This window comes from Oenanthe melanoleuca, chromosome 15, assembly GCF_029582105.1.
Source record: "Oenanthe melanoleuca isolate GR-GAL-2019-014 chromosome 15, OMel1.0, whole genome shotgun sequence".
Classification (NCBI taxonomy): domain Eukaryota; kingdom Metazoa; phylum Chordata; class Aves; order Passeriformes; family Muscicapidae; genus Oenanthe; species Oenanthe melanoleuca.
This window is the reverse complement of record NC_079349.1, coordinates 3,271,532-3,297,152: the sequence shown is the minus strand read 5'-3', so window position 1 is coordinate 3,297,152 and position 25,621 is coordinate 3,271,532. Positions and strand designations below refer to the sequence as shown.

Genomic DNA, 25,621 nt, shown 5'->3' with positions numbered 1-25,621 from the left:
AAATGCATTAGTTTAATAAAAATGCATAAAACAGAAGGGAATTGCATTAGCTTCAATAAAAAAAAATTCAATTTCATAAATATTATCCAGTGTTAAAATGCATTGATTTCCTGGGAAAATGTATTGGTCAGAGGTAATTTACATTGGTTTGGATGGGAACGTCCCGGAGTGTATACATATGTATTAGTTTAGTCAAATGTGTCTGATCACAGAAAAAAAATAAAATACCGGCTGGAGAAAAGGATATTCATAAAGAACAGGCACGGAACGAGCTGGCTCTGGAGCATCCTGGCGGTCTGGGGTGGCTGTGGCAGCCCCAGGGCAGTTCCGAGGGTGCTCAGCTCGGGTACCGGGATGCTGCCGGGATCCTGGGCACAGAGCACCGGGATGCTGCCGGGATCCCGGGCACGGAGCACCGGGATGCTGCCGGGATCCAGGGCACGGAGCACCGGGATGGTGCCGGGATCCCGGGCACGGAGCACCGGGATGCTGCCGGGATCCCGGGCACGGAGCACCGGGATGCTGCCGGGATCCAGGGCACGGAGCTGTTATCGGCCCCGGGCAGGGCTGCTCAGCAGAGCACACACCCCGCACGGAGCGGGGGTTAATCAAATCCTTTTGACTCCATTTTTTATCGAGCTCAAGAGGGGCTGGCCTATTAATTAGAAAGGCTTTTTCATGTAAAACACAGGCTCTTTTGCAGATAAGAAGGGGCGATGCTTGATTTTGCCGTGGCGCAGATCCGTGTGTTATTTCCTTGACATCCATTCACAGGCTGCAGCCACTTCCCACAGCTCTTTTGTTCACTACGGGGCTCCAGAGGCAGGCTTGTGCATACAGACGTGTTTAAAGCACTCAGGTTTTCCTGGGGGGCCAACAAGCCCCCCAATATCCGCAGGAGGAGAAGGATGTGATGTGCCTGGAGGCGCTTCCATCTGCAGGCTGGACCAGGATGCTCAGGAGAGAGCAGGATCCGGCCCGTGCAGAGCAGAGGATTTCAGCTGACAGCAAGAAATGAGCACTGGAGCAGATGAAACATCTTACAAATCACAGCAGAAACCCTGGCAGCCATCTCTACCCCATGCCCATCCCGGGTTTTTGTGCCACCCTCGGCCCCGCCGACTTTTCACACCCTCCAGCCACGATTTCACCCCAAATAAAACCGGGGAGAGACCCAGGTCTGGTTTATTCCAGGATGGACAGGCACAAATGGTTGTTCCTGAAAAAATAACATTCTGGGAGATGTCCCCAGCTCCAGGGTTTCCTCCTGCTCTGCCAGCCGTGCCCCAGCACGGGCAGGGAGCCGGGGACAGGGACAGGGACAGGGACAGGGACAGGGACAGGCGGCGCCGGTGGCTCCATGGCCAGCCCGTCCTGGGAAACCACCACACATCGCTTCCCTGATGCTTATGGATTTTTCCTTAATGCCACAAATTGAGGTAATTGGGCTCGGCTGGCCGATGAATCCAGCTGAACTTGGCAGGACGAGGGACCGTCCGTGCCGAGATTGATCCCCCTCATCCCCGGCTGTGCCCGGGGCTGGTCCCGGCTCTGCCCCCGCGGCTCTTTCTCCTGCCCTTTTGCTCACACAGACCACAAAACACGTCCTGAAATCCCTTCCCTGAGCTGCAGCTCCATCCAGACGAGATGGTCATTCCCGGATCAGGAGTTTTTCTCCTCCACAGGCATTTTTCCCTACACAATTCCCTGCTGCCTGAAATCCTGCCCGTAATGCCATCCCCGCTGGCTCGGCCGTGGCAGCCGGGCGGCGAGTGCCAGGGATTAAACACGATATTTGTGACCTCCGGGAGAACAAGGGCAGTGTCTGGGAGTTCCAGGGATCTGGTTTCACAATCCCTTTTGTTCCCAGCCCTCCCAGCTCGCCCACCACCCTCCTCGCCATGCGGAGGGGACAATGCCCGGCAGCGAGGCCACCACGGCCACCGGGTCATGGCCATGCCAGAGCTTGGGGGGCATCCTTGGGCTGGCAGCACCATTCCCATGTCAGCGTGTCCGTGAATCCTCCTCCAGCCTCATCCCGGGCAGGGCGGGAGGGAGGGGAGATAAAATGAACAGGCTGATGACAAAAGGGAACCACTGAACAGCCCGGTCCCGGCAGCCACAAATCCTGCTCCAAGAGCACAGCAGACATGGAAGAGGTTTTTTGGGATTGCTGCCCGTGTGTTCCTTGGCTCTTGCTGTAGGAATGCTGATCCAGAGTCGGGGCAGCGCGAGCGTCATCACCGCGGGATGTGTCCCCGGGAATTGGGAGAGTTAAATGCGTGCGTCCCACCGGGACCAGGGCGAGCAAATGTTTGGCTTAACGGGGTGACAGGTGCCTCAGTGGGGGTGACACATGAGAGAGGAGCTGTTCGTGCCTGCCCAGCTCTGTGGGAGCTCAGCATCCGCCTCCAGCCCCTCCGCAGGGCTCAGGGGTGGGGCTGCAGTGGGATGCTCCCCCCAGCCCAGCCTCGGTGTCCAGGCAGCTGCTCCTGCTCCTGGAGCATCCCAAGGGAGGGGACCCAAGGACAGGGGGCTCCTCTGCCTCCCCCAGCTGAGCAGCTCCGGCTTGGCCACGCCAACGCTGCCAAAACACGCCTGGAAGCAGCGAGGAAAAACATCCATGTGCCAAAGTGTGAGGTTCTCACACCTCCAGTGCTCTAAGGCACCAACTCTGGAGCTCTCAGGCTCCTACTTCATCGGGTTATCTTAAATAAGCAAAGCAGCTAATAGTTAAAATGCTATTTATTGCAAAGCACATCTTATTACAAAGCACATCAGTCTCAAAAAGCAATGGCAAAAAGCAATGGCAATAAGCAAATGGCTAAAAGCCCTGGCAAAAGCAACAATTCTCCCCAATACAAACTCTTATATAGGATTTTTCCAACAAGCTAAGATGCAAACTCAGACCACCACTCTTTAACCTATTAGAATTCTAGTTTTTTAACACACCAGGTTATGTATAGAACTATGCATACAACCTATCTTGTTCTATGTAAAAAATGTAAGCAATATTCTTACTATATCTCTGTTATGACTGAGTCCAGTCTATGACTGTGGGCCTGGAGCCTCTTGCTGAAGATATCAGTATGTTTCAACCTGCACTAGAACTGGCTCTGCTACTCTGGCATTTGAAACCTTTCACTTACTAAAAGCATTAGAACTCACCCTAAAACTTACTAACTTGCTTCTGCTTAAACATCTACCTTATGTGTGAGTGCCTTAACGTACTTCAACCCATCCCAAGGCTTTAATTCAATCCCTGCACTCTGATTTCTCTCTCAAGAACTCAGAGAGACCCCTGACTCGCTGACTCCAACCCCGAAGTTTGGGGGATTGGAGCGGGGGGTCCCCTGGGGCCAGCCCCTCCCTGCGTGTCCCAGCAGAGGGGACGAGCCCGGCGCCAGCCCGAGTGACAAAGGCAGGTGGGATTGTCCCCAGGGTCGGCATCCCCGCGGTGGGAGCAGGGGCCACCCGGCTCTCGGTTAACCTTGAAACCCTCCCGGGCTCACATGTCGCGTCAGCCGCTGACAACAACAAGCTGCTATTCCAGATTAGAGAGAGAGAGAGGGACAGAGGAAGGCACAGACAACAGGGATGGGGGCGGCCAAATTACCTATTACAGCCAAAAGTGGGCATGGGGCTATTTTTAACCCCGAGGGGGGTGTATTTATTGTTCCAGCCTGGGGGGAGGGAGGGAGTGCCTCGGAACACCCCTCGCAGTGACATCGGCAGCGAGCACAGCCATGGTGAGTACCGGGAGCACAAAGCTCCAGCAGGAAGAGATGAAATTAATTCGATTTTTCACCAGAATAGCTTTAATGGGCAGGGAGCAAAGGAGGCAACAAGGAGTTGAGGGTCAAAGGTCTTGTCTGGTTTGGAAAAGGAGTGGAGAAGTTGGGGAGCATCCGGTGGGATCAGCAGCATCTCACAGGGAACACAGAGGTGTCTCCCACACCAGCAGAGCTTTTGAATGAGGGCAGATAGTTTCAGGGTCCAAATGCCTTTTTTTTTTCTTTTTCCTTCCTTCAGGCAGTGCCCCCAAAATCCTCCTGCTGAGAGGAAACATCTGCAGGAGCAGGCACTGGAATGAGGGATAATGGGCTGGGTGGGACAGTGAGGGGCTCTTCAGTCCTCTTTAAAGCACACACTGACCCATTTCTAGTTGTTTCAAGCCTCAGTGCAGGAGGAGGAGGCAGATTTTTAATTAAGCCACATTTTAATATCTGCACAGCAGGGTAGAGAAGCACTGACTGACCACAGCCCTTGTGTGCAGCCTCAGCAGTGCTCCCAAATCCAGGGTTCCAACAGGGATATCTCACCCCAGTGCTGGCCCTTTTACCTGCCAGGGGGAGAAGTGATTTCATTCCTCATCTTTCCTTGGACCTATTTGGCTAAATTCACCAGGAGCTGAAATTTAAGCAGGAATCTTAATGTCCCTTAGTATCCCAGAGCTGCAGGGAGAAACTACAAAGCCCCCAGGAAGGAGAGTCCCAGCCCAGAGCTCCCCCAAAGGAGTCACCAGTAAGAATAAAAACACTTCCAGGCTTTTATTCCACCCCATAAAAAGCCAGTGAGCTAATGGTACATACTTGGACTCCTGCAGGCACCCAAGAAAGCTAAGAAGAGGATTGAGGGTGCTAATTCCAATGTCTTCTCCATGTTTGAGCAGGCCCAGATCCAGGAATTCAAGGAGGTAGGTGGGTTTGGTGGGAAGGAGGGTCCCTGATGGGATGTGACCTTCAGCTCTTTCCTTGGTGCTCCCAAGTGACAGCTGGTCACACCAGGAGGCAGCAGGCAGGGTTTGGGTTGTTTTATTTTAAAAGGGAGAATAACAACTCAGTGACACTGTTAAATCTGACATCTCCTCCAAGCTTCTGAGGAGCCTGCATCCCACAGAGCATCCCAGGGAGCTGGAGCTCATCTCCCAGCTCCTCCCTCCTGCCTTGCCAGCAGCTCTCACCCCCTGCACGGCAGGCACAGGGTCCTGGGCAGATCCCAGCTCCAGGGATAGCTGGATAGATGGAGGAGCAGATGGCTCAGGCTGGCCTCTCTGCCTGGTGTCACACTGCGGTGAGAGGGTTTTGGCCAAGGAAAGGGTTTGTACAGCTTTGGGGTTTGGGTTGCCATCACCCCAAGATTCATGTGTGGGATTAGGGCGAGTGAGGCCCCCAGAGCCCATCCTGGGAGGGTTCAAAATGCCTTTATCCCATCAAAGAAGGGAGAATGAGAAAGGTACTAAAGCCTTGGCAAGGGCTGACAATTCTCCTTTCTGTGCTCCCTGCCCTGCTCCTGTGCTTCCAGGCCTTCACCATCATGGACCAGAACCGGGATGGCTTCATTGACAAGGCAGATCTGAGAGACACCTTTGCTGCCCTTGGTGAGCCCAGCCTCAGCAGCCTCCCCTCCCCAGCAGCTTTGCCAAATCAGACCCTTAACTGAGAAACAAGGGTGGGTGGGGCATTTAACCAAGCCCCTGCATCTCCATTTCTCCAAAATCCTCCTGATCCAAACCCAAGCCTGGGAGATCCCTCGTGTGACCCAGAGCAGCAGCAGAGCTGGTTTATCCTGCTGCCAGCTCCTGGATTACCCAGCCTGACTGCCTTTTCCGTGCCTAGAAGCACCTGGCTGTGCCCATCCCACGGCATCCCGGGGTGTGTGAGCATTAAGGGGATTTAGGGGATTTGTGGGAGGCTGTGACACTGCGAGCTTGGCTCTGCCATCAGAGGTCAGCATGAATCAGCAGTGGAGTTCCAAGGACAGCCCAGCCCCGGGGAAAAGGATGTTGGAATTCAATCCCTTTTGATTTTGGTGCTGGGGGACAGGGAGAAGCCCAGTGCTGGTCTTGACCCAAAACACCTTCCAAGGAGGACTAAAAGAGGGGCAGTGAGGGAAGGAAGCAGCACAGCTCATTCCTTTGCATCCTTCTTTCCTGTGATGCTGGAGGCTGAGAAGCCAGAGCTGGAGATGAAGATTCTCTCACCTCATTCCTGCTACCTCCATTCCTTGTCAGAATTGGCTCCCCAGGGATGTGCTATTTCCCTTCAGAGGGGGGAAAAGCCCCAGGGAAGGGTTGTGGTGTGGATTTTTAGCCCCCAACACGCAGAGCAGGACAGGGATCCACGACTGAGCCACAGCTGCTCTCCCCAGGGCGCCTGAACGTGAAGAACGAGGAGATCGACGAGATGATAAAGGAGGCACCCGGCCCCATCAACTTCACCGTGTTCCTCACCATGTTTGGGGAGAAGCTCAAGGGTGAGAGGGCAGCTGGGGAGCTGGGAGTGGTCAGGGGTGGTCAGTGGCACTCCTCTGCCCCTAAACTCCTGCTGATTTGCAGCACCAACTATCCCTAGATCCAGAGACCCAGATCTTATCCCACATCTCCCCAAACTGGGGGGTATGAGGTGGTCTCCATGCCTCAGTTTCCCCAGCAATTAACAAAACCCAAATGGCTGTGCTGCTGCTGTCCCATGGGAAGAGGGGACAGTTCTTGCAGCATCTCTGGGCCGGGTGACACCAGCCGTGCCAACAGTGGTCCCCTGGCTACAGCCAGGCTTTGACCCATCACCCCATCTGGCTGCAGCCTGAATCACACACTTACCCCGAGGAATGCAGCCTCCTGCAGATCTCCAAGAGGCTGCAGGGCCCCAAGGGCTGTGCCTGCAGCTCTATAAATACTCTCCAAGATTAGATAAATGCCGGATGCCGGAGCGGTGGCGGCACCGCCTGCTCTGTGCTCACACCACGACCTGGGGCTGCTCCTCTGCATGCCACCAGCTCCAGCCTCCAGCTCCAAGGTCAGCATTCCTGCAGGGACCCCCACTTCCCAGTCTGCCCCCAGTTTTACCCCCAAGGCTGGGAGAAGCAGGAGGCTGCAGTTGGGTTCTTGCTTCACCATCTCCAATGGCTGTGGCTTTGTCACCCGCAGGTGCAGACCCAGAGGAGACAATCCTGAATGCATTCAAGGTGTTTGATCCAGAGGGGAAAGGCCTGAAATCTGCCTAGTGAGTGCAGGGATAGCTGGGGCAGGGGTTGTTGGGGGTGTCCCCATGAGGAGCTCCCCAGTGCTCACCACACTCTCTTGATTGCAGCATCAAAGAAATGCTGATGACACAGGGGGAGAGGTTTTCCCAGGAAGAGGTATGATCTCCTTCCCACCCTCTGCCAGCCTCCCTCCATCCCATCAGACCCCAGCCCTGGTCCCAAACCCCTCCCATGCCTCCTTTTCTCCCCGTCTCCTCCCTGTCAGATCGATCAGATGTTCGCTGCCTTCCCTCCGGACATGTCTGGCAACCTGGATTACAAGAACCTGGTCCACGTCATCACTCATGGTGAAGAGAAGGACTAGCCCAGGCTCAGGGCTGGGGCTGGCACTGCAAGATCACCTCTCCCTAGGTCCCATGAGGGTTCCCTTTGCTCTTCCCCAGGAGAGCCCTGTGCCTGGGAATTTGGCATGGGAATGGCATTCACATTAAATGGCATTTTGGCAAGAGGAAATCCAGCTGCTGGTGTGAGCAGTGCTTGTGCTTGTGTGGTGTGTCTGTGCCCAGTGGGAGCCCTCAGATCCTTCCAGACCCTGCTGGCCCTGGCACCCCAGACCTACAGCACGTCACCCTCCTGTGTCCTTGAGTCCCTCTGCCTCCCATTCCCACTCCCAGCCCCAAACCAGCCTGTTCCACACTGGGCTGTGCCCATCCCACCCAGTCCCACAGCCCAGGGCCATGAGCACTCTCATTCTTCATTCCTCCTGCCAGGCCCTGCCCATGCAGGTGCAGGATTGGGACCGTGGTCCCCACCTCCAGCTGTGTTTGGGGTGTGTGACAGGGATGTCACCCTGGGCTAGAGCAGCTGATCCCACCCTGGCTGTGGTGGGTGAAGCCATGCCAAAGTATCACCTGGTGAGCTTCTGAAGCCTGTGAAAGGGGTTGGGCTCCTTCCAGAGAAGGAAGATGGAATGATGTGCAGGATGCAGAAGCTCGAGAACAAAACTGCTTCTTTAATTTGTCCCTGTCTGTGGTGGGCTCTTCGATCCCAGTCTCCTCCTCCTCTTGCTGGGGCTGGGGGGCCTTTCCTGCTCCTCCTGCTGCCTCTGGAGAACGAGCTGATGCAGCTGAGCCCAGTCCAGCGGCTCTTCCTCTGCCCAAGAGAACGGCCATCCCATAATTCACACTTTTACAGGCCTCACACAGGGCAGGACAGGCTGGAGGGGATGGGCTGGGAAGGACATGTGGCAGCAGGGCTCGGCCAGGGGATTTGGGAAGGACTCCTGCCCTCTCTGGCCAGACCCTGCTCACCAGTTTTGGGGTCGGTGGTCTCCAGGTCCGGGGGGGCTGGGCAGAGCTTGGCCCTGTCCATGACCCAGAGCAGGTCGGAGGTTCCCTGCAGGGGGCTGCTGAAGGCCTGGGAGCGCTGGGTGCGATCCACGGACGTGTAGCGCAGCACACACTCCTTCATCAGCAGCTCCTTCACCTTGTTCTCCACGGGGCCTGGGAGGGGAGGAGCACAGCCCTGCCCAAAGCCAGCCCTGGCTGTCTGCAGAGCAGGGCAGGGGGCCAAGGCTGGGCCACGGAATCAGGGAATCACAGACTCATTCATGCTGGGAAATGCCTCCAAAATCACCATACCTCATACTGAATGAATATCCCACATCCACTTTTTGGATTTTGGAATTTGGAGCACTTCAAGGGTGACTCCACCACTTCCCTGGAAAGCCTGCTCCAAAGCTTGACCACTATTTCAGTGAAGAAATTTTTCCTAATATCCAACCTGAACCTCCCTTAGTGCCATTCCTCCTGTTCTCTTGCTGGCTGCCTGGGAGGAGAGGCCGACCCCCATCACACTTCAACACACAAGATGACGCTTTGGAGGTGTTTATACAACCAAATTAGCTCCCAAATTTGCTGGGAACTTGGCACTGCAAATTCACTTTGGGGCACCCATGACTGATGGGACAGGGTGAAAACAAAAGCACAATTAAATCATGGTGTAAGTGGGTGGTGGACAGGGCACGTGGCACAGGAAGATGGGCAGCCCTGACCTACCAAAAATTGGCATCAAGCTCTCCCCAAGAGGCTTCACTATCACTGAGGTGTCACAGTCCATGTCCTTCAGGAGGGTCTCCACACGAGATTGGATCTGTCCCAGGAGGTTGCTGCTCTCCTTGCATTTGTTCTCATACATGTTGGCTTCCTCAGCGGTCTCTGTTATTTTTGCCTATCAGCAAAGGTTTTGACAGGTGTCACATCTGCTCCTTGCTGATCCCAGCCCACAGTGCTGCCCAGGTTCAGCCTAGAGACAGAATCCCAGGATGGGTCAGGCTGGAGGGACCACAATGGGGGGTCTGGTCCATCCTCTACTCAAGCAGGGTCATCTCAGAGCACAGAGCACAGGACTGTGTGCAGACAGCTCTTGAATGTCCCCAGCTGCCCACGCTGGACCAGGGCTGGCAGGAGCCCCACATTCACCAGGCACTGGGAGCTGCCAAAACCTCTGCAGGGCCCTTTTCTGCCCACACCTCTCCTGCTGCCAGAGCAGCACTTACAGCACCAGACCCCCTGGGATGAGAGCTGGCACAGACAGGGATGTGCTGCAATTCCAGAGGGAATGCACAGCCACCGTACCTCCAGCTGCTGCAGGATGTCACTCCTGGTTGTCTCCACTTGTTCCCTCTCTGTGGTGATGGACTTCATGTCATCCTGTGGGAACACAGGCACTGATGGAATCCTGCCTGAGCTGCCAGATGGGAGCTGGGACACCCCTAGCCAGGAGGGCAGGGCATGGATAGCCCCATTTCCCACTCCAGGCAGAAGCCTGGGCTCTCAGGGACACTGCAGTATTTTTGCTGGGTACACGGTGGCAGCATTGAGACACGTTTAGCTCTGAGAACACAATTTTTGGCTGCTCCTTTGCAGCCCCCTGATCCCACCTGAGTGGCTGGAGCCAGGCTCTGGTGTGGGCAGTGACGAGCACAAACCCACCCTGATCCAAAATCACCTCCTGGAAAAAGGGGACAGGAAGAGCCAGGAACAGACCTGGATCTCCTGGATCCTCTGCCTGAGCCCCTCATTCCTGACGTTCAGCCTAATGGCATAGCCAAAGAGGATGAAGAATCTCCTGTCCTTCTCAAGAAAGTTCTCCAAGAAATTGTCGATGTCTCCATCTGACAGCTCCAGCAGACGCTTGTAGGCCACCTCATAGCTCTCCCTTTGACTCCTTTTGGCCATCTCAGCTTCCTCAAAGGCTGAGAAAGAGACAGAGAGCAGTGGTTGCCCTTTGCAGAGCCTTCCCTGCAGTGCTGTGGGGTTTGGGGCAGTGCTGGGGCAGGAGGGAGCAGTGCTGGAGGGGCAGAGGGTGCCCCTTTCACCAGGAAACCAAGCAGAGATGTCATGGGAATGGAGCAAACACCATGGGATCCCCTTCCAGGAGGATAGAATTATTAGATTAGATGTTAAAAAGAAATGCTTCCCTGTGAGGGTGGGCAGGCCCTGGCACAGGGTGCCCAGAGGAGCTGTGGCTGCCCCTGGATCCCTGGAAGTGTCCCAGGCCAGGCTGGATGGGGCTTGGAGCAACCTGGGATGGTGGAAGGTGTCCCTGCCCATGGAGGGGGTGGAACTGGGTGAGTTTTAAGACTCCTTTCCAACCAACCCATTCTGTAGTTCTGTGGTAGAAGGAGCCATGGCTGCACACAGGAGCATCTCCCTGTCCCAAGGGCAGCCCAGGACACTCAGTCTCACTCAGTTAGCACTGTCCAGCCTTTTTGCTTGTGGGTGGGGGAGGTTGTGGGTGTCCTGCCTTTGGGGTGCAATTCTAGAAACCACCATGAGCAGCCCCCCCATCAGCTCTGCAGAATTCGGGTCCCAGCCACACAAATCCTCCTCTGATACCTTCTCTCTTTCTGGCCTCTTCCTTCAATGCAGAGAGATCTGTACATTTGGCCAGGAAGAAGTTCTTCAGCCTGGTCTCCTGGTGGAGTTCACACTTCCTCTCCAGCAGCCTGATGTTGTACTGGATGGTTTCTCTGTAGCGCACACCCCGAATGTCGGAGATCCGCCCCAGATCCTCCATCCTGCACAGGGACAAGGCTCTGTATTCCTGGCCACTCCCAGGAGTGCCAGAGCTGGAAAAGCCCCTCGGATGCTGTGCCCATTCCCAGATCTCATCTGGATGGAGCTGAGTTAGTCCAGAGGGAATTCATGGCCACTAACACAGATTTTGGTGGGTTTTTTTCTTGCACCTTGAACATCAATTAACAGATTCCTCAGTGAGAGAGAAATGGCAAGTCAGAGTAATCACCCCTTGCCTTTGCTGACAGTTTTGTACTCAGACATAATACCCAGCTCGGGTGGGACTCAGAAAAAGGAGATTACTCCATGGGGCAGCTCATTCCATCCAAAGAAACATCTGGGATAGATGGAACGAAACATCCTGGAGGTACCAGTCTCCCCATATTGACCAGGCACCAAACCCTTAGCACCCAGATCTAGATGAAAATGGTGAATCCTCTCTCTGGAGCCTCAGGCAATCTCTCTGTTTGAATACTCATTGCTGGCATCACCCACCAGCCCCGAGTTTTGCCCAGAGGTCTGACAAGGTCACCTACCACTGCTCGTAGTCTTCCGTGGCTTGCAGGATAGCAGCGTTCAGCAGGCTGTTCTGCTGAGCCAGCCTCTCCTCCAGCTTCCAGTAGGAGTTGTCATAAATGGCTTTCTGGATCTGCATGCCCACAGTCTCCTCTCGGAGCTGGTTGTTTCGGGTCATGATGGTGTTGTACCGAACGGTGACCTGGGGAGGGCAAAGCCAAAGGTGGGGGACTGGGGGGGACTGGGGATTCAGGTTCCTGCTTAAAGACCTCGACCAGGGCAGGGTTAAACACAGCCCAAGAGATCTGAAGCTGGCCCTGCATCCCCAGGAGAGGAAAGGCAGCACAAGACCAGGCTGATCACAACAGAGACCTGGAGCTGGTTTTGTCCAAGGCAAGGTGGCTCCAGGCAGCCCAGTTTGATCACAAAGCAGGTGCAGAGCTTCAGGCCTCTTGGCACAGCACAAGTGCTGCATTTGGGTCACCAAGCCTGAAGGAGCCTTTGAAATATTCTGGGAATGACCAGGCCAAGGGAACAAGCCAGTGCTTTATGCAGCTTGTGTCAACCAAATACATTTGCACTACTGTGCTCTGTCCAGAAAAACCCACACATGTGACCCCACACATCTCCTCCAAAATGTTTCCTTACATGATTTAGATGCATCTCCAGTAATTCAATCTTCTTCTGCAGGTGTTTGTGACTCTTTGTTTCCCACACCCTCCAGGTTGTGTCTCTTTGCTTCACTATCTTTTTTTCCAGCTCTGCCACCTGCACACACACAGGGAAAAAACCCAGGAAGTAAAATCTCCACCCCTACATTCTGGATTCTTGTCAGGACACGGAGCCAAAGAAAATCCCCTCTGCTGACCTGAACTACAGCAACCATGTCATTAACTTGCTCACAGTTATAGGAGCAGCTTTAATCCCAAAGGATCCCATTGTGCAGAAACAGAAACTGTAACTGGGAATGGTTTTTTTTTTTTGTGTCATTAAGGAAATGCAGCTGTTTTTGGAGGGAACTCCAGCAGGTGCTGAACATGGCACAGCAGTATTTTGTAGAGTGGAAGAGGCAATGAGGATGGGCTCTGGCAGAGATGCTGTGCTGGCCAGGCAGGGATCTGTGAAGTCCTCCCTGGGAATGAGCAGAGGAAACTTCTGCCAGAAGTGGGAAACTTCCAGAGGAGATCAATCCATGGAAGAATGAAGCACTTGGAGAACAGCAAAGCAGGGGGCAGGTGGGGAGGGATGACTCAGGCAAGTCAGAGTTACCATCCCTGACAGAAAGATAACCCTGCTGGGAAAGCTCTGCAGCAGCTCCAGCAGCAGCAAACTACCCAAGCATGTTCCCTGGCATCCAGCTTGGGCAGCTGGCTCTGAGAGCAAGGCTGAAGGGAACTGTCACTTCCAAAACCCACGTTTCCCTTGGCTTCCCACCCCACTCCTGCCCAAATCCCACCAGGATAACCTCAGGAGAAGGGATGGGACATCCCTCAGATGCTGCTGTTCCTGTGTTTGCCACATCTCAGACAGCACTGCTCCAGTTTTAGCTCTTTTTCAGGAGAATAAATAAACTGAAGGGAGAAGGAGAGGCATGTGTGTCCCCAGGTTGGTGTGTGCCATCACTCAGGGGTGCAGGGACTGGTGGGACAAGGTTGAGAGTCCAACCTCTCCTTTCCAGTCAGTGCTGCTGGCTTGAACAGGAGCCTGGTTCTATCATATCATTGTCATGTGTCACTTGCCAGGAGGAATATTCCAAGGCCTGAATTAAATGTGTTTTACATTGAGGAGTTTCAGCCACAGTCTCACTCTGTGACTGCCCTGCTGTGCTCAGGCAGGGAACACTCTGGATGCTCTCACCTGCTTGGACAGGTCAGCTAACACAGCTTTTCTTTCTTTGATCAGGGCATCATTGTACATTCTGATCTGCAAAAGGTTTTGGATCTTCATACGATTTCTGTTTTCCACAATCACATTACTGGGGGAATAGATCTGGCTCAGCATTAATGTCACATGTCTGTGTTCTTGCTTCAGATCATGTATTGTTTTTCTGTAAAAATGGAACAACAAATGACATTTAGCACGTCCCATCTGCTGTGCCAGGTCCTTATCCCTCCCCATCCCTGCACTCTGGTCCCCAGATCTCTTCATAAAAATGAGGGAGCAACATTTTACATGGGCAGACATGATAGGACAAGAGGGAATGGTTTTAAACTACAAGAAGAGAGATTGAGATCAGATGTTAGGAAGAAATTCTTTACTCAGAAGGTGGGGATGCCCTGGCACAGGGTGCCCAGAGCAGCTGTGGCTGCCCCTGGATCCCTGGAAGTGCCCAAGGCCAGGCTGGAGCAGCCTGGGACAGTGGGAGGTGTCCCTGCCTGTGGGATTCTATAGATCTGTGATTTTGGCCTGGAGGAACTTCCCAAGCTCCAGGCAGCCAAGCAGAGCTGTACTCACTCCTGAGCCTTCATCTGCCGCCAGATATCGCCATCGTAGAATTTCCTCTTGTGCACCTCGTGGTGGAAATGGGTCTGCAGGTGCCTGATCTCCACTTTGGCCCTGTCTTCCTTCTCCTTTTCAGTGAGATCCAGGTCTGCTGAGGCTTCTCTCTTCTGCCACAGACAAGGGAGGGTTTGGTCACTTGGGCAAACAGAGCCAGCAGTGGCAGCAGGTGGAGGGGCAGCACCAACTCCAGCTCTTCCCTGGTACCTGAGATATCCATCACCACCCAAAACACCCAGTGCTGGCTGAGCTGGAGCCAGCACCTCAATTCCAGGACAGGGAAGATGGCAGGTGAGGGCAGGTTGTCACCTCTTTTATCACCCATCTCAACAGTGAGGACCACGTGAGTCAGAACCACCCAAATCTCAGTCCAGGGCCTCATTCCTGGCACAGCAGAAGCAGCCCCACAGCTGGCAGGAGCAAACCTGCCTCCCACTGCTGAGTATTTCCACAGGTAAGATCCCCACTGCAGATCCCCCATAGTCCCTGTGAAGTTCAGCTTAATTTGTCCTTTTTTACCTTCATTTTCCTCGCCTCACTCTGCCTCTCTCTCTGCAGCCTCGGGAGGGGAACAAGTGAAACTCTGCAGGCACAGGGTTGCTTTCCAAGGGAAGAAATGAAACAGGACTAATGGAGTGGCTGTGTCCTCCTGCCCATCCCTCAGCACCCGCTCCCGTGTTTGGCACATGAGGAAACCATCACAGATGGCTGCAAGAGGAATAAAAGGAGAGCATTTCTGGTGATGTCATCGTGAAATTATCGAGTTTTATAAGTAGGGGAAGAACAGATGGTTTGAGCTATTCCACCCCATTCAGTACCTGGGTTTCCATAGAAATTCCAGCGAGGCCAGGCCCCCTACCCTGTGCCAGCAGAGCACCTGAGCTCAGCCCCCCCATCCCACCGATGCCAGGAGGGCACTAGAGGGGACCCTGCACCCCTTACCCCCACAGCTGGTCCCCAGCAGCCACACTGCTGTCCCTTGGGTCCCCCTGCGTGCCCTCAGCCCCACACAGGGCTCTGTGCTTCCTCTCCAGGAGGCAGAACCACGGTGGCAGTCGGGTATTCCCAAAGATCCACCCCTATTCCCAGCAGGAAGCTCAGGAGAGGGGAGAACCTAGAAGAGAACTGGTCCCAGTGCCACCCTGCACTGGCCCAGGTTCCATGGAACCATGGCCTGGTTGCCATGGCAGCAGCACCACAATGGGGTGATGGGGGTGCTCCATGGACCAGCAGGACTGACCAAGCAGCTGCTGGGAGCCCACATTACACGGCCAGAGGGGTTTCCATGGCCCAAAATGCCCCAACACCTCCCTGGCTGTGTGCCCACAGCAAAGGGAAACCTTCATTTGGAGCTGACCCTAACCTGGCCTTGGAAGCATTTTGTTCCAACAGGAGCAGCCAGGGGTTCACCATCCCCAGCAGTGCTCTGGGATTAGGGCTGCCACTCCCTCCCCACCTTGATCCCAGCTCCATATTCAGATTTTTTGCCTTCCAACATGGTTTTTATCTGTTTTATTCACAAATAGACCATCACCACCTCACTGTCACCACTGCTGGCATCCACAGCAGCAATGCCAAACTGGGGAATGACCCTGGGGACAGGTTGAGGCTTCATGCCCATGCTCTCCCTTCCATGCAGGAGCTGTGGGATGAGTCATAAGAGCCACAATAATCCTTTCCCTGTAAGCTGGAGCACGTGGCCAGCTCCTTCCCAGGGACTGTGCAAACTCTGAGATCCCTGGAGGGCAGGAGCACAGGAACTGTGTTTTGTAGCCCTGGAGTTGCTTACTCAGCTGTGGGCTGAAGGGGATCAGAGCAGTGCTGAAGGTGAGCAAAGGGCAGCCTGTCCCACTTTGCAGGGCTGTGGTGAGCTCAAAGCCAAGAGCCAAATCCCCAACCAGAGCATCAGCACCTCCCTGTTATCCCAGAGACTTTGATGAGCCAAGTTCCAGGCTAATTCCCAGCCACACGGGCTCTGAGGAGGCATTTAACTGGAAATCATATTCATGGCAGAAAGCAGAATGTGGTGTTTGATAAGAAAAATCACATCTGAGGGCAGAGCCATGCTGGGAAGGCATCAGAGCTTTTCATGCTGTTCCTGCATGATCAACAGCTCCAGGGGATAATAACAACAACCTCTCCAGGGGTGATTGTCACTCAGTCCCAGTGGCCCTGGCTGTGTCACAGGGCACATCCCTCAGCAGAAACAGGGCCAAACCCCCAGTTCCCAATAAAAGTAGAGGTGCAGGGGTGAACATTATTTTTCCAGAAACAATGCCACTCAAAATCTTGTTTTTCCTTGGTTTGGACCAGTCCAGCCTTAAATTACAGCCCATATTGTCTGTCCTTGTTGTGCTCTCCTCCATGGACCAATTCTCAATTGTTTAGCAATGAACAAGTCAGTAAATTAAACTATTCAGGAGGGCTCTGATTTGGTAGAGTCTGTGTCTGTCTCCCTCAATGCAGAAGCACTGATTTGACTAGAGAGGACTCTTTTCACCCAAACAATGCCTGACTGTCACACTTAGTGAGGGTGACTTCATTGTCTGGATGGACCTTCCAGCAGAACAGCATTTGGAGCAGGATGAGGTTGCCCATAACATTTGAATCCAAAAAGAATCCAGTTTCTGGGAGAAACAGAAAAAAAAGTGACTTTCTATGCAATTTTCAACTTAACCAATCTTGCCTGATTTAACAAGTACATTTAGCACTGATTGACATGCAGAAATTATTCCTTCAGCAGCAGATCTGGGGGCTAATTAAAACTCATTGTACTATATTAAGGGCTGAATTCTGATCTGTGCAAGAAGTGTAAACTTTTCCTGATCCCAGCAATGATTTTTCCTGTTTCACTGGGTCCAGTTCATGGGGGCTGCAGGGGATGGTCAGAGCTGGGCTGGCTCTGAGCTCAGCTCCCACCTGGGAGCATCCCATCTATGCCAAACAAAATCTCTGGGGTAAGCTGGAGAATCAGGCCCATATTTTCATGCAAATGTAATACATTCATGTTACTTAATGCCTATTTATAATAAATCCAGAACTTAATTCTACTTAACCCGTCTTTAGTGTTTGACACATGAAATCGGTGAGTCACAGGGCTATATATGGAACTGTCAAAACTTTCTTTTTTCCCTCCTCTAAAAGCCTGGATTAAATCATAATCAAACTCCCATCAGCTCCAGCAGCAGTGCTGGGATGAGCAGGAAGATGCTGACAACTGCTAAGGCAGCTGGTGGTGGGGAAAGATCTTCTCAGGCAACAAAGTGATGGCTAAAAGCTCAGAGAAAAGGTTCTGAATTCAGAGCACACTACATCCATTTGCTGAAATCATAAGACCAGAATGGCTTTGGTTGGAAGGAATCTTAAAGCTCATCCAGTTCCACCCCCTGCCTGGACAGGGACACCTTCCATCATCCCAGGTTGCTCCAAGCCCCATCCAACCTGACCTTGGGCACTTCCAGGGATCCAGGGGCAGCCACAGCTGCTCTGGGCACCCTGTGGCAGAGCTTCAACACCCTCTGAGTAAATAATTCTTCTTAACATCCAATCTAATCTCTCCTCTTTTAATTTAATCCCATTCCCCCCTGTCCTATCACATCTGCCCATGGTAAACGTTGTCCTGTGGACCTGGAGGGATCTCTTGGTGTCACCTCACCAAGACCTGGCAGGTCAATGGTGTCTCATGAGCACATTTTCTAGCCAGGTTTTTATATCTTTCCTCTGATGAATGTTATCTTCACATGTGCATGAATCAGCTTTCAACAGGCAAGACCAGTTTTGGCCCAAAACCATCACAAACACATTGAGAGTTTTAGACCTGCAGCTTTTTGCAACTGGCTTGAGTTTTGCTCTGTGTTTCTTAAAGAAAAGGTTTAATTTCAAATATACACCATCTACTCTTCAAATGCTGAGTTGTTCTCTCCCTGCACGAAATCTTCCAGCCTGACCTTCCTGGGTGGGGTAGAGACATCTCTGTACAGACAAATGACTTTAAAATTTTCAGGGTAATTGGTAGAACTAAGGGGAGAGGAGGCTGTTGGCTGCCTCCTCGATTACAGCTGTAATTTCTCCACACTCCAAGAGGAAATTGTCATCATAATTTCCTGCAGATGGTTTTCTCCTGAATTGCTGACACCAAGTGAAATGTGATTTCCAGCAGTGAGCTGTCTCCTCTGTGGCTTTGCTGGGTATTATTTCAAGCGTCGCTTTAGGAGCAAGTTCCCCAAGCTTTGACTTTAGGAAAGTAAAACTCTCCCACAGCAGGCTCCACCACTCCAGCAGAGCCAAATAACGTGGATTTCCTCCATCTGTGCTAACCTCTGGCTGCAGCAGGTACACTGTGCTGAATTACTGCTCAAAGGCTGCTTCCACAGGGGTGCAATGCTGGGGGAAAATAGTTGAGGATGTGCTGAAAGCACAGAAAGAAGAGACCTCCAAAAATTTCACTGGCTTGAGGTCAAACCTGGCATGTAACAAGCTGGCAGACACTGCAGGATGATTTTAGCTAAAGCACAAGAGCAGGGACTCAAGGACAGAGCTGTCACAGGTGCTGCTGTCACACGAGGCTGTGCCTGACCTGGAGCAGGGTTCTCTGTGCCAATGTGGGGTGTTGATGCCCTGGCTCAGGATGCCCAGAAAAGCTGTGGCTGCCCCATCCCTGGAAGTGTCCTAGGCTGGACAGGGCTTGGAGCCACTGGGATAGGGGGAGGTGTCCCTGCCCATGGCAGGGGGTGGAAGAGGATGAGCTTTAATCCCTTCCAACCCAAATCATTCTGGCATTCTATGGTTCTATGATTGTTTTATTTGCTGTGATTTAGGCAAAACTGCACAAAGTAACTCTCGGTGGTGGTGCTGATCCCTCAGCACTTTTGGAGACAAAAGTGGTTTGCTCCAGGCTGGGACATGCAGTGCACCAGCTCTCAAAGTGTGGCAGAGCACTTGGCCATGGCTGAGCTGAGCTAATAAATCCCCACTGTGACCTCCCACATCCCATTCCTCCCCAGGAAAGTCTGCTGGAACCCAGGGGCTGTGCTGGAAACCCTCCATGCCAGACTGAGCTGGGCAGCACTGGTTTGTGGCTGAGAAAACAGCACATCACAGAGAGAGCTGGGAAGGAAATTCCCTGCTCCATGTCAGCTCTGGGCAGAGCTGGGCAGCACAGGAGGGCACAGCAGGTACAGCCTGGTTTAGAAAAGCTATTTCCAATTAATCATTCCTGATTACAGTCCTGTGCAAGGCTCCTGGTCAGGACTAAGAATACCTTATTAGTTGAACACTCTGCAAGTGGCTTAAGGCAACTGAGGATTTGCCTATATAAGATCACTCAGGGAAACTGTTCTGAATTAACATTTAAAGGCAATTAATTAAACTGCTGTATGGGTGATCTGCACCATCTGCATCCCATTCTTTTCTTCTCCAAATCAAATGAAGGTCACTTGATCTCTGGGTTAAGCACAGGAGGAAAGGAGCCCACAATCCCCATGAAAAGAAGCACAACTGAAACAAATCTTCCTGGAGGAATCCCACCCCCTGCCCAGCCTGCTGTGGGGATGTTGATATGGACAGAACCAGAGCTTCTTGTCTCCTCAGTTTTGTCTTCATGGGAGAAGTTTGGGCACTTTTGTTCCCTTCCAAGAGCAAAGACAGTGATGGGAAGAATCTGAGTGCACCAACTGCTCTGCTCCAGCTCAGTGACGTTAATGCCTGATTAAGTAGGTGACGACATCAGACAGAAAACGCTCGGCCAAGCACAGGCAGAGGACCCAGAGTGGATCAGAGCAGCCCTGCCCAAGATTAGCTGGAGCAGCCAGCCAAGGACAGGGCAGGCAGCAGGTCCATGGCATGAGGCAGAGCACAGAGCTCCCTGGAGAGGACTCAGCCCAGCCAAACCACTCGGAGCCTTTGTGTTTGACTGAGGATGCAATCAGCCCTGTTTCTCTGAAGCAGGATCTCAGACCTGCTCCCGCCAGGAACAGCCACTTTCCCAGGCTGCTGCCACACCACAGCCCTGCTCTGGAGCAGGAACAGATTGTTCTGAACAGTCTGGTCCATTTGCCATTTGTTCTGAACAGTCTGGTCCATTTGCCATTCCTCCAAGCTGGCTGGGTTTACTGTTTATTGCCACTCACTCAGCAACTGATCTTTTGCAAGATCCCTGCTATCAGTGCCTCCCCTCCTGTCTGCCACTACTCACAGCTCTTGAGGTTAGTCCAAGGCTTTGCAAGAGACATCAGCTGATTTTTGTAATAGTTGTTACTCAAGAGTTCATTTAAATTAAAGCTTCAGCTAAGAAAATCCCAAGGGCTCGGCCTGCATGTTTCTCTCAGTGTAAATCTGAAGCAGCTTCCAAGGAAATGCAGAGGTGACATGAAGCAAAGCTGGGTTATAATGAATCCTCCTGGGTGTTTTCCCACATTTCTGGGACTAGTTCAAAAGGGAGCTGCACAGCTTGGAAATGGTCTGGAAAAGGGAGCCTGTTTCTAACCCTGCAGCTGAAGGAGATTTGCCATGGGTTGGATGTGCAGGGAAGTCAACCCCAGCAGCCAGGAGCATCCTGTCCCTCCAGCCACCAGTGGTCCCTGCTTTTCCCCCTTGTACCTTCCCAGGCAGGTGGGGGCAGGCTGGGAAAGCCCAGGAGAGCTGGGCTGGCTGGGGCAGAGGGATTCAGGGCTGCAGCATCACTGCTCAGAGGGAGGAGAGGAGCAGGAGGCGGCAGAGCTGCGCCAGTTGCTTGGCAACTCCCTTGCAAATCTCCCTCCTGTCAGAAAACATTTTTTCCAGCGATTTGGAATTGGTTTCACAGGCACAGGTTTGGATGATCAGGTGGTTTAAAGAAACCACACCTTGTACCTGGAGGGGCCACACACACACTTTGGCCAGAAGCTGGACTAGGCTGATCCCAGCTCAACCTTTGTGTCTCTCCATCGTTGCAGGAACAAGGCTGTGGTGGCATCATCCCCCAGCCAGCCTTTCCCCTGACATCCCATGCCTCAGCTGTCCTTCCTGGCTTCCTTGAGCCCCCAAACTCAGTGGCCAAACCTGACCTAGAAATCCATCCAGCTTTTCTGGGTAATTACTGTGGTCTTCACTTTGTGTGCAGAAAGAAAGGAGAAGGAAGATGGGCCAGGTTGTTCCCAACTTTTGATGGAGAGCAAGCAAAGCAGAACATTGAGGACCATGCTGGGTTTGGTAGTGGAATAAAAAAAAAAAAAACCAAAAAGGCAAAACGTCCCCAAGTCACTGCCAAGAAGGATCCTGGCACAGACAGCATCTCTGTGCATCTCTACTTTGCTCTACTCCCACTTGCATTTCCCATGGGATATGCTCCTGGTTTTGTCACCTTCAAGCTGAAGAGCCAGTGAGGTGGCAGCATGTCCTGCAGGATCCCAGTGTCACCATCAACACCACCATCAGCCAAGGGAGGATGGATGAGCCACCCAAAACTCCCATTAACCCCCTCTGCACTCCAGCACGAGGCCATTTGTGTGGGAGTTGATTCTTCTGCTCAGAGCTAATGAAGAGGGAATTTCCTCAAGGGAAATAAAATGGTTTCAGCCTGAAAAGGCTTTTCTCTTCTGGATTTTTTGGTTGGGAACAGCGGCTGGAATTTTCCTCTTGGCTATGCTGACACAACCCCTTCTCCTCCAGTGTGGGAGGGGAACTTGGCCTGCTGATGCTCAGTGCCAAGTTTAGATCAGGATAATGATATACTATTCGGGTTTCTATAGATTCTCAGGTCACTTTGAAAACATGAATTAATCCTGACAACGCAGCTGCGAGGAAATGGAGGTTTCATTGTCCCTGATTTGAAGAGAGGGAAACTGAGACCTGGGGAATACATGGTTTTTGGGAGGTTGCAGAGAAAACAAGTGACAGAGGCTGGGAGCAAACCCAGGGTCCCAAAAGCCTTTCCACTCCTCACCATGCAGCAGAGCCTCCTTCCCACACAAACCCGTTCTGGAGCAGCATTTTACACCAGCCCAAAATGTAACTCCCTTTTTATATTTAGCTCCCAGGTTCTGTAAAGGGACGTTATGTAACAGACCTCAAGTGCGGCATTTTATAATTTACCAGCTCCACTTGTGCTGCTTCTAGAAAGGCGCCTGTGCTCTGTATTCCCCGGCTGAGCCCTCGCCCATCTCCTCCTGAGCTGGCAAAATATCCCACTGGGCACCCATCTGTGGTTTTAAAGCTCTGTGTGTGCTGTCCCCACGGCCCCAGCCAGCCATGCTGTCTCCCAAGCAATTAGTGCTTGCAGCTCTGTTTTTATTGTCAAATTCTCTGCCCCAGTAAAAGAAGGAGAGGAGGCAGCTGGACGTGCTGTTCTCAGAGGGCAGACACAGCCTTTGCTGGTGGAAAATCCTCTTTTGGGTTGCAGGATGGTTCAACAGGTTCTGAAATCCCAGTGGAAGGTGGGAGGGCACGCAGGCACCTCTGCCCAGCTGGTCTCATCCACCCATCCATCCATCCATCCATCCCCAAATCTGGGAGTGAGTGAAGGTGAGGTAGCTGGCAGCCAGCACCACGTGCTGATGCTCTGCTGCCTCACAGCCCCTGCATCCCTGATGCTCTGGCAGCAGGAATCCTCCCTGGGCACAGCTGGTCCTGCCAGGGGACAGGAATCTACCTCAGCACGGAGCAGAGCAAGCAAACACCAAACCACATCTGCATTGGCAGCCCACAGATCCATGCCCCACCCGTGTGTTCAACCTTCTCAGTGCTCTCAACATCCCCTGACTGTTTGGAAATCTGGGGTGTAAGGAGGGAAACGCCAGGGAAGTGTTTTTTAGGACCCATGCAGGCAGGGAGGCTGCAGGGATGCATTGCAGGTAAAGCACCGTTGCAGGGCTGACACCTCCAAGGTGAGCTCTGCTGGCAGGACAAACACGACTGACAGCGTTCCTGGCTTCAGTCCTTGCCTGCAGGCAGAGGCGAGGAGACACATTAAGGAATATTTGCTGAAGTGGCAAAACCCCGTGGCTCACCCCATCTCACCCCTCTGCTGCTCCTGGGACAAGGCAGCAGCAGCCCTGGGTGGGCAGATGGATGGACAGACAGCCCTGCCGTGACCACCTCCAGGTCAGGATGACAAAGTGATCCCTCACTTCTTTCAGCTGAGCTGAGCAATAACGTGGAGTGGCCTTAAATCCTCCGTGTGCCTTTTCCAAGTCTTTATTTCTATAATGATATATATAAACTGGAGCTCTCTGGAAGTTTTGCCATAAGCTTGGGTGCCTGGTGCTGATGAGCAGCAAGAGCTCATCCAGCTGCTCGCTTCCCTCTCCCTCCAAAAGCTGAGTGCTTGACTCCCAGATTATTTTAACCCTCAATATCTGCAATAAACAGCAGAAAGGACTTGACATGTGGCTCAGAGAGGGATGAGGAAATGACGAGAAACTTCAAATCCTGAGCTGAGAAAAGAGTTTTACTAAAAATACACGTCCAGCCTGTTTCAGCCCATGAGGCCGTCCCCGCCCTGGAGTTTCAGTCACATCTCTGAGCATCATCATCATCAAACAAGTGAAACAGAAGAGCATTAATTAATCAAGCAGTTAAAAGCTGTGCAAGAACCAGGAGCAGCGAGCAGAGGATTTAAAACATCACTTTGTGCTCCTGCTGCAGCCCAGCAGAGCCAGGGACAACCCTCAGCCTGACAGGCACTTCCAGAGCAGGACCAGCGGCAGCACAGGGATGTGCTCACCCAGCCTGGGCAGACAGGACAACTTCCATATCATCAGAGCACAATAAAAACCAAAAAAACAGGAACGAGCTCCCAGAGTGGCCAAGCTATCGAGTATCGAGCTCTCCTGATTCCTGGCCGATTGCATCCCTGGGATTTCCAACCTCTCCTTGAAGCCCCAGGGAATTCAGCAGCAGCTCCGCAGTTTCACCGAGTGACTCACACCTCTTCACCTTTAGATTTTATTTCCTCCCCGCTCCCTGCTTTCTCATGCAAATGTTCCTCTGCCAAGGTGCTGCGGATCCCGGAGCAGTTCTGGCATCGCTGCTGCTGCTGGAAGGAGTGAGTCTGGGTGAGACTGGGCAGGTCCCTTCACTGGCTGGGGCTGGGAAGAGAGGCACTGCGATATGCACACTCCATAGTAAATAAACGTGTAATAACAATAAGTGTAATCTTGAAAAAATAATTAAAATGTGTCTGTGGTCAAGCAGAAAAGAGCTGCTGCCCTGCACCACCTCCTCCTTCACATTGGCAGCAGCCAGAGCATCCAGTCACAGCACATGGAACTGGGCAGTGTGGGAGAACACCCAGGTCTGGAAAAGGTCATTTGAGCAACCAAAATTTAAAAGGGTGAAGGAAGAAAGAGGGCAGAGGCCATGGTGGCTGCTTGCCTTGTTTTAACCTGTGGCAACACTTGTGGAAAGAGACAGACAGCAGTGAGGACCAAGCAGAGAAGCTGTGGCTGCCCCATCCCAGGGAGTGTCCAAGGCTGGGCTGGACAGGGCTTGGAGCAACCTGGGATAGTGGAAGATGTTCCTGTCCATGGCAGGGGTTGGAATGAGATGAGCTTTAAGTTCCCTTCCAACTCAAACCATCCTGGGATCCTATGGCTGGCAGAAGCAGTGTGTGCTGTGCCAGGACCATCCCTGTGGGTTCTCTGCAGAGGTCACAGCTGATGCCATCTCATCATCAGGGCAGGTTCCACAGCTTCCAGGACTTGCCTCTCCCAGGGTCCTCAAGGCACCCCAGAGCTCCTGCACAGCCCCAGAGTTGAGCAGGTTTTGGAGGTCACTCACAGCACCCCAACATTTTCCTCAGCAGTTGCCCCCATATCCATGGCACATGCCATGGATTTCCTTCCTTGGCTGGGGAAGGGCAGTGACCTTGCCACAGCTTCTGCCTCCTGTGTGCCAAATCACAGCTATAAAAGGGAGAAAAGTTCAGCTGAAAAATACAGCTCACCTTTTTATAGAAAAATATGGGATCTGATACACTGCAGTTGAAACCCTTCCAAAAAGCCAGGTGGGACTTTTTCTCTCTCTATATATATATCTAAACAAAACCATTTATTTCAGTTAAAAAAAAAAAAAAAAAAAAAAAAAAAGAAGAAAGAAAGAACTCTGGCAACTATCCCACGCTGAGAAAGACATTTAATTGAAGCCACACAAAAGGCAGTCGGTCTCACCAGCAACTGCACTTCCATCGCCTCCAGACAGCCTGACACACGGATCCAGAGCTGGGGATGAGTGTCAGCTGTCATGTCCCTAAGGCTCTGCTGTGACCTACATGCTACTGAGGAAAAAAACCACCCAACACTTGTTTGAGGTTGTGCTGGGAGAAGTGACAAAGGGAGCATGGCTTGGCAGAGAGGGGGTCACACACTGGGGGTTGGAGTGAGGAGTTTTGGTGTGAATCCTTTGGTGCATGGAATCACCCAGGAGCAGCTTTCAGCTGTCCCCTCCTCATCCCCTGCTAGAAAAGTTAAATTCATGGCAGGAACTCTGCAGGGAAGTCAAAAGGTGCTGGAAAAGGACTGGAAAAGGAGCCTGAGGGCTGGAGACCACCAAAGTTTTGGCTGTCAGTG

General features: G+C 52.6%; 2 protein-coding genes across 5 annotated transcripts; one reads left to right on the top strand and one right to left on the bottom strand.

Annotated features, from left to right (window-relative positions):
* Positions 1–3,681: 3,681 nt before the first annotated feature.
* Positions 3,682–7,501, top strand: MYL2 (myosin light chain 2). Its single transcript, XM_056504447.1, has 7 exons — positions 3,682–3,749; positions 4,607–4,696; positions 5,305–5,380; positions 6,151–6,255; positions 6,929–7,004; positions 7,092–7,140; positions 7,250–7,501. Exons 1-7 carry the CDS (start codon positions 3,747–3,749, stop codon positions 7,346–7,348), a joined length of 498 nt encoding a protein of 165 aa, XP_056360422.1. The 5' UTR covers positions 3,682–3,746; the 3' UTR covers positions 7,349–7,501.
* A 474-nt stretch (positions 7,502–7,975) lies between these two features.
* Positions 7,976–15,254, bottom strand: CCDC63 (coiled-coil domain containing 63). Of its 4 annotated transcripts, none has more exons than XM_056504444.1 (12): positions 15,021–15,254; positions 14,598–14,786; positions 14,034–14,188; positions 13,437–13,626; positions 12,228–12,347; positions 11,600–11,781; positions 10,884–11,065; positions 10,032–10,240; positions 9,621–9,695; positions 9,042–9,213; positions 8,295–8,486; positions 7,976–8,136 (listed from the first exon to the last, which is right to left on the bottom strand). In XM_056504444.1, exons 2-12 carry the CDS (start codon positions 14,601–14,603, stop codon positions 7,997–7,999), a joined length of 1,623 nt encoding a protein of 540 aa, XP_056360419.1. In that variant the 5' UTR covers positions 14,604–14,786; positions 15,021–15,254; the 3' UTR covers positions 7,976–7,996. The 4 variants fall into 4 exon arrangements, with proteins under 4 accessions (XP_056360419.1, XP_056360417.1, XP_056360421.1 ...); XM_056504442.1 differs by having other exon boundaries at positions 14,598–14,678; positions 15,021–15,249; XM_056504446.1 differs by having other exon boundaries at positions 7,978–8,136; positions 15,193–15,252.
* Positions 15,255–25,621: the final 10,367 nt, after the last annotated feature.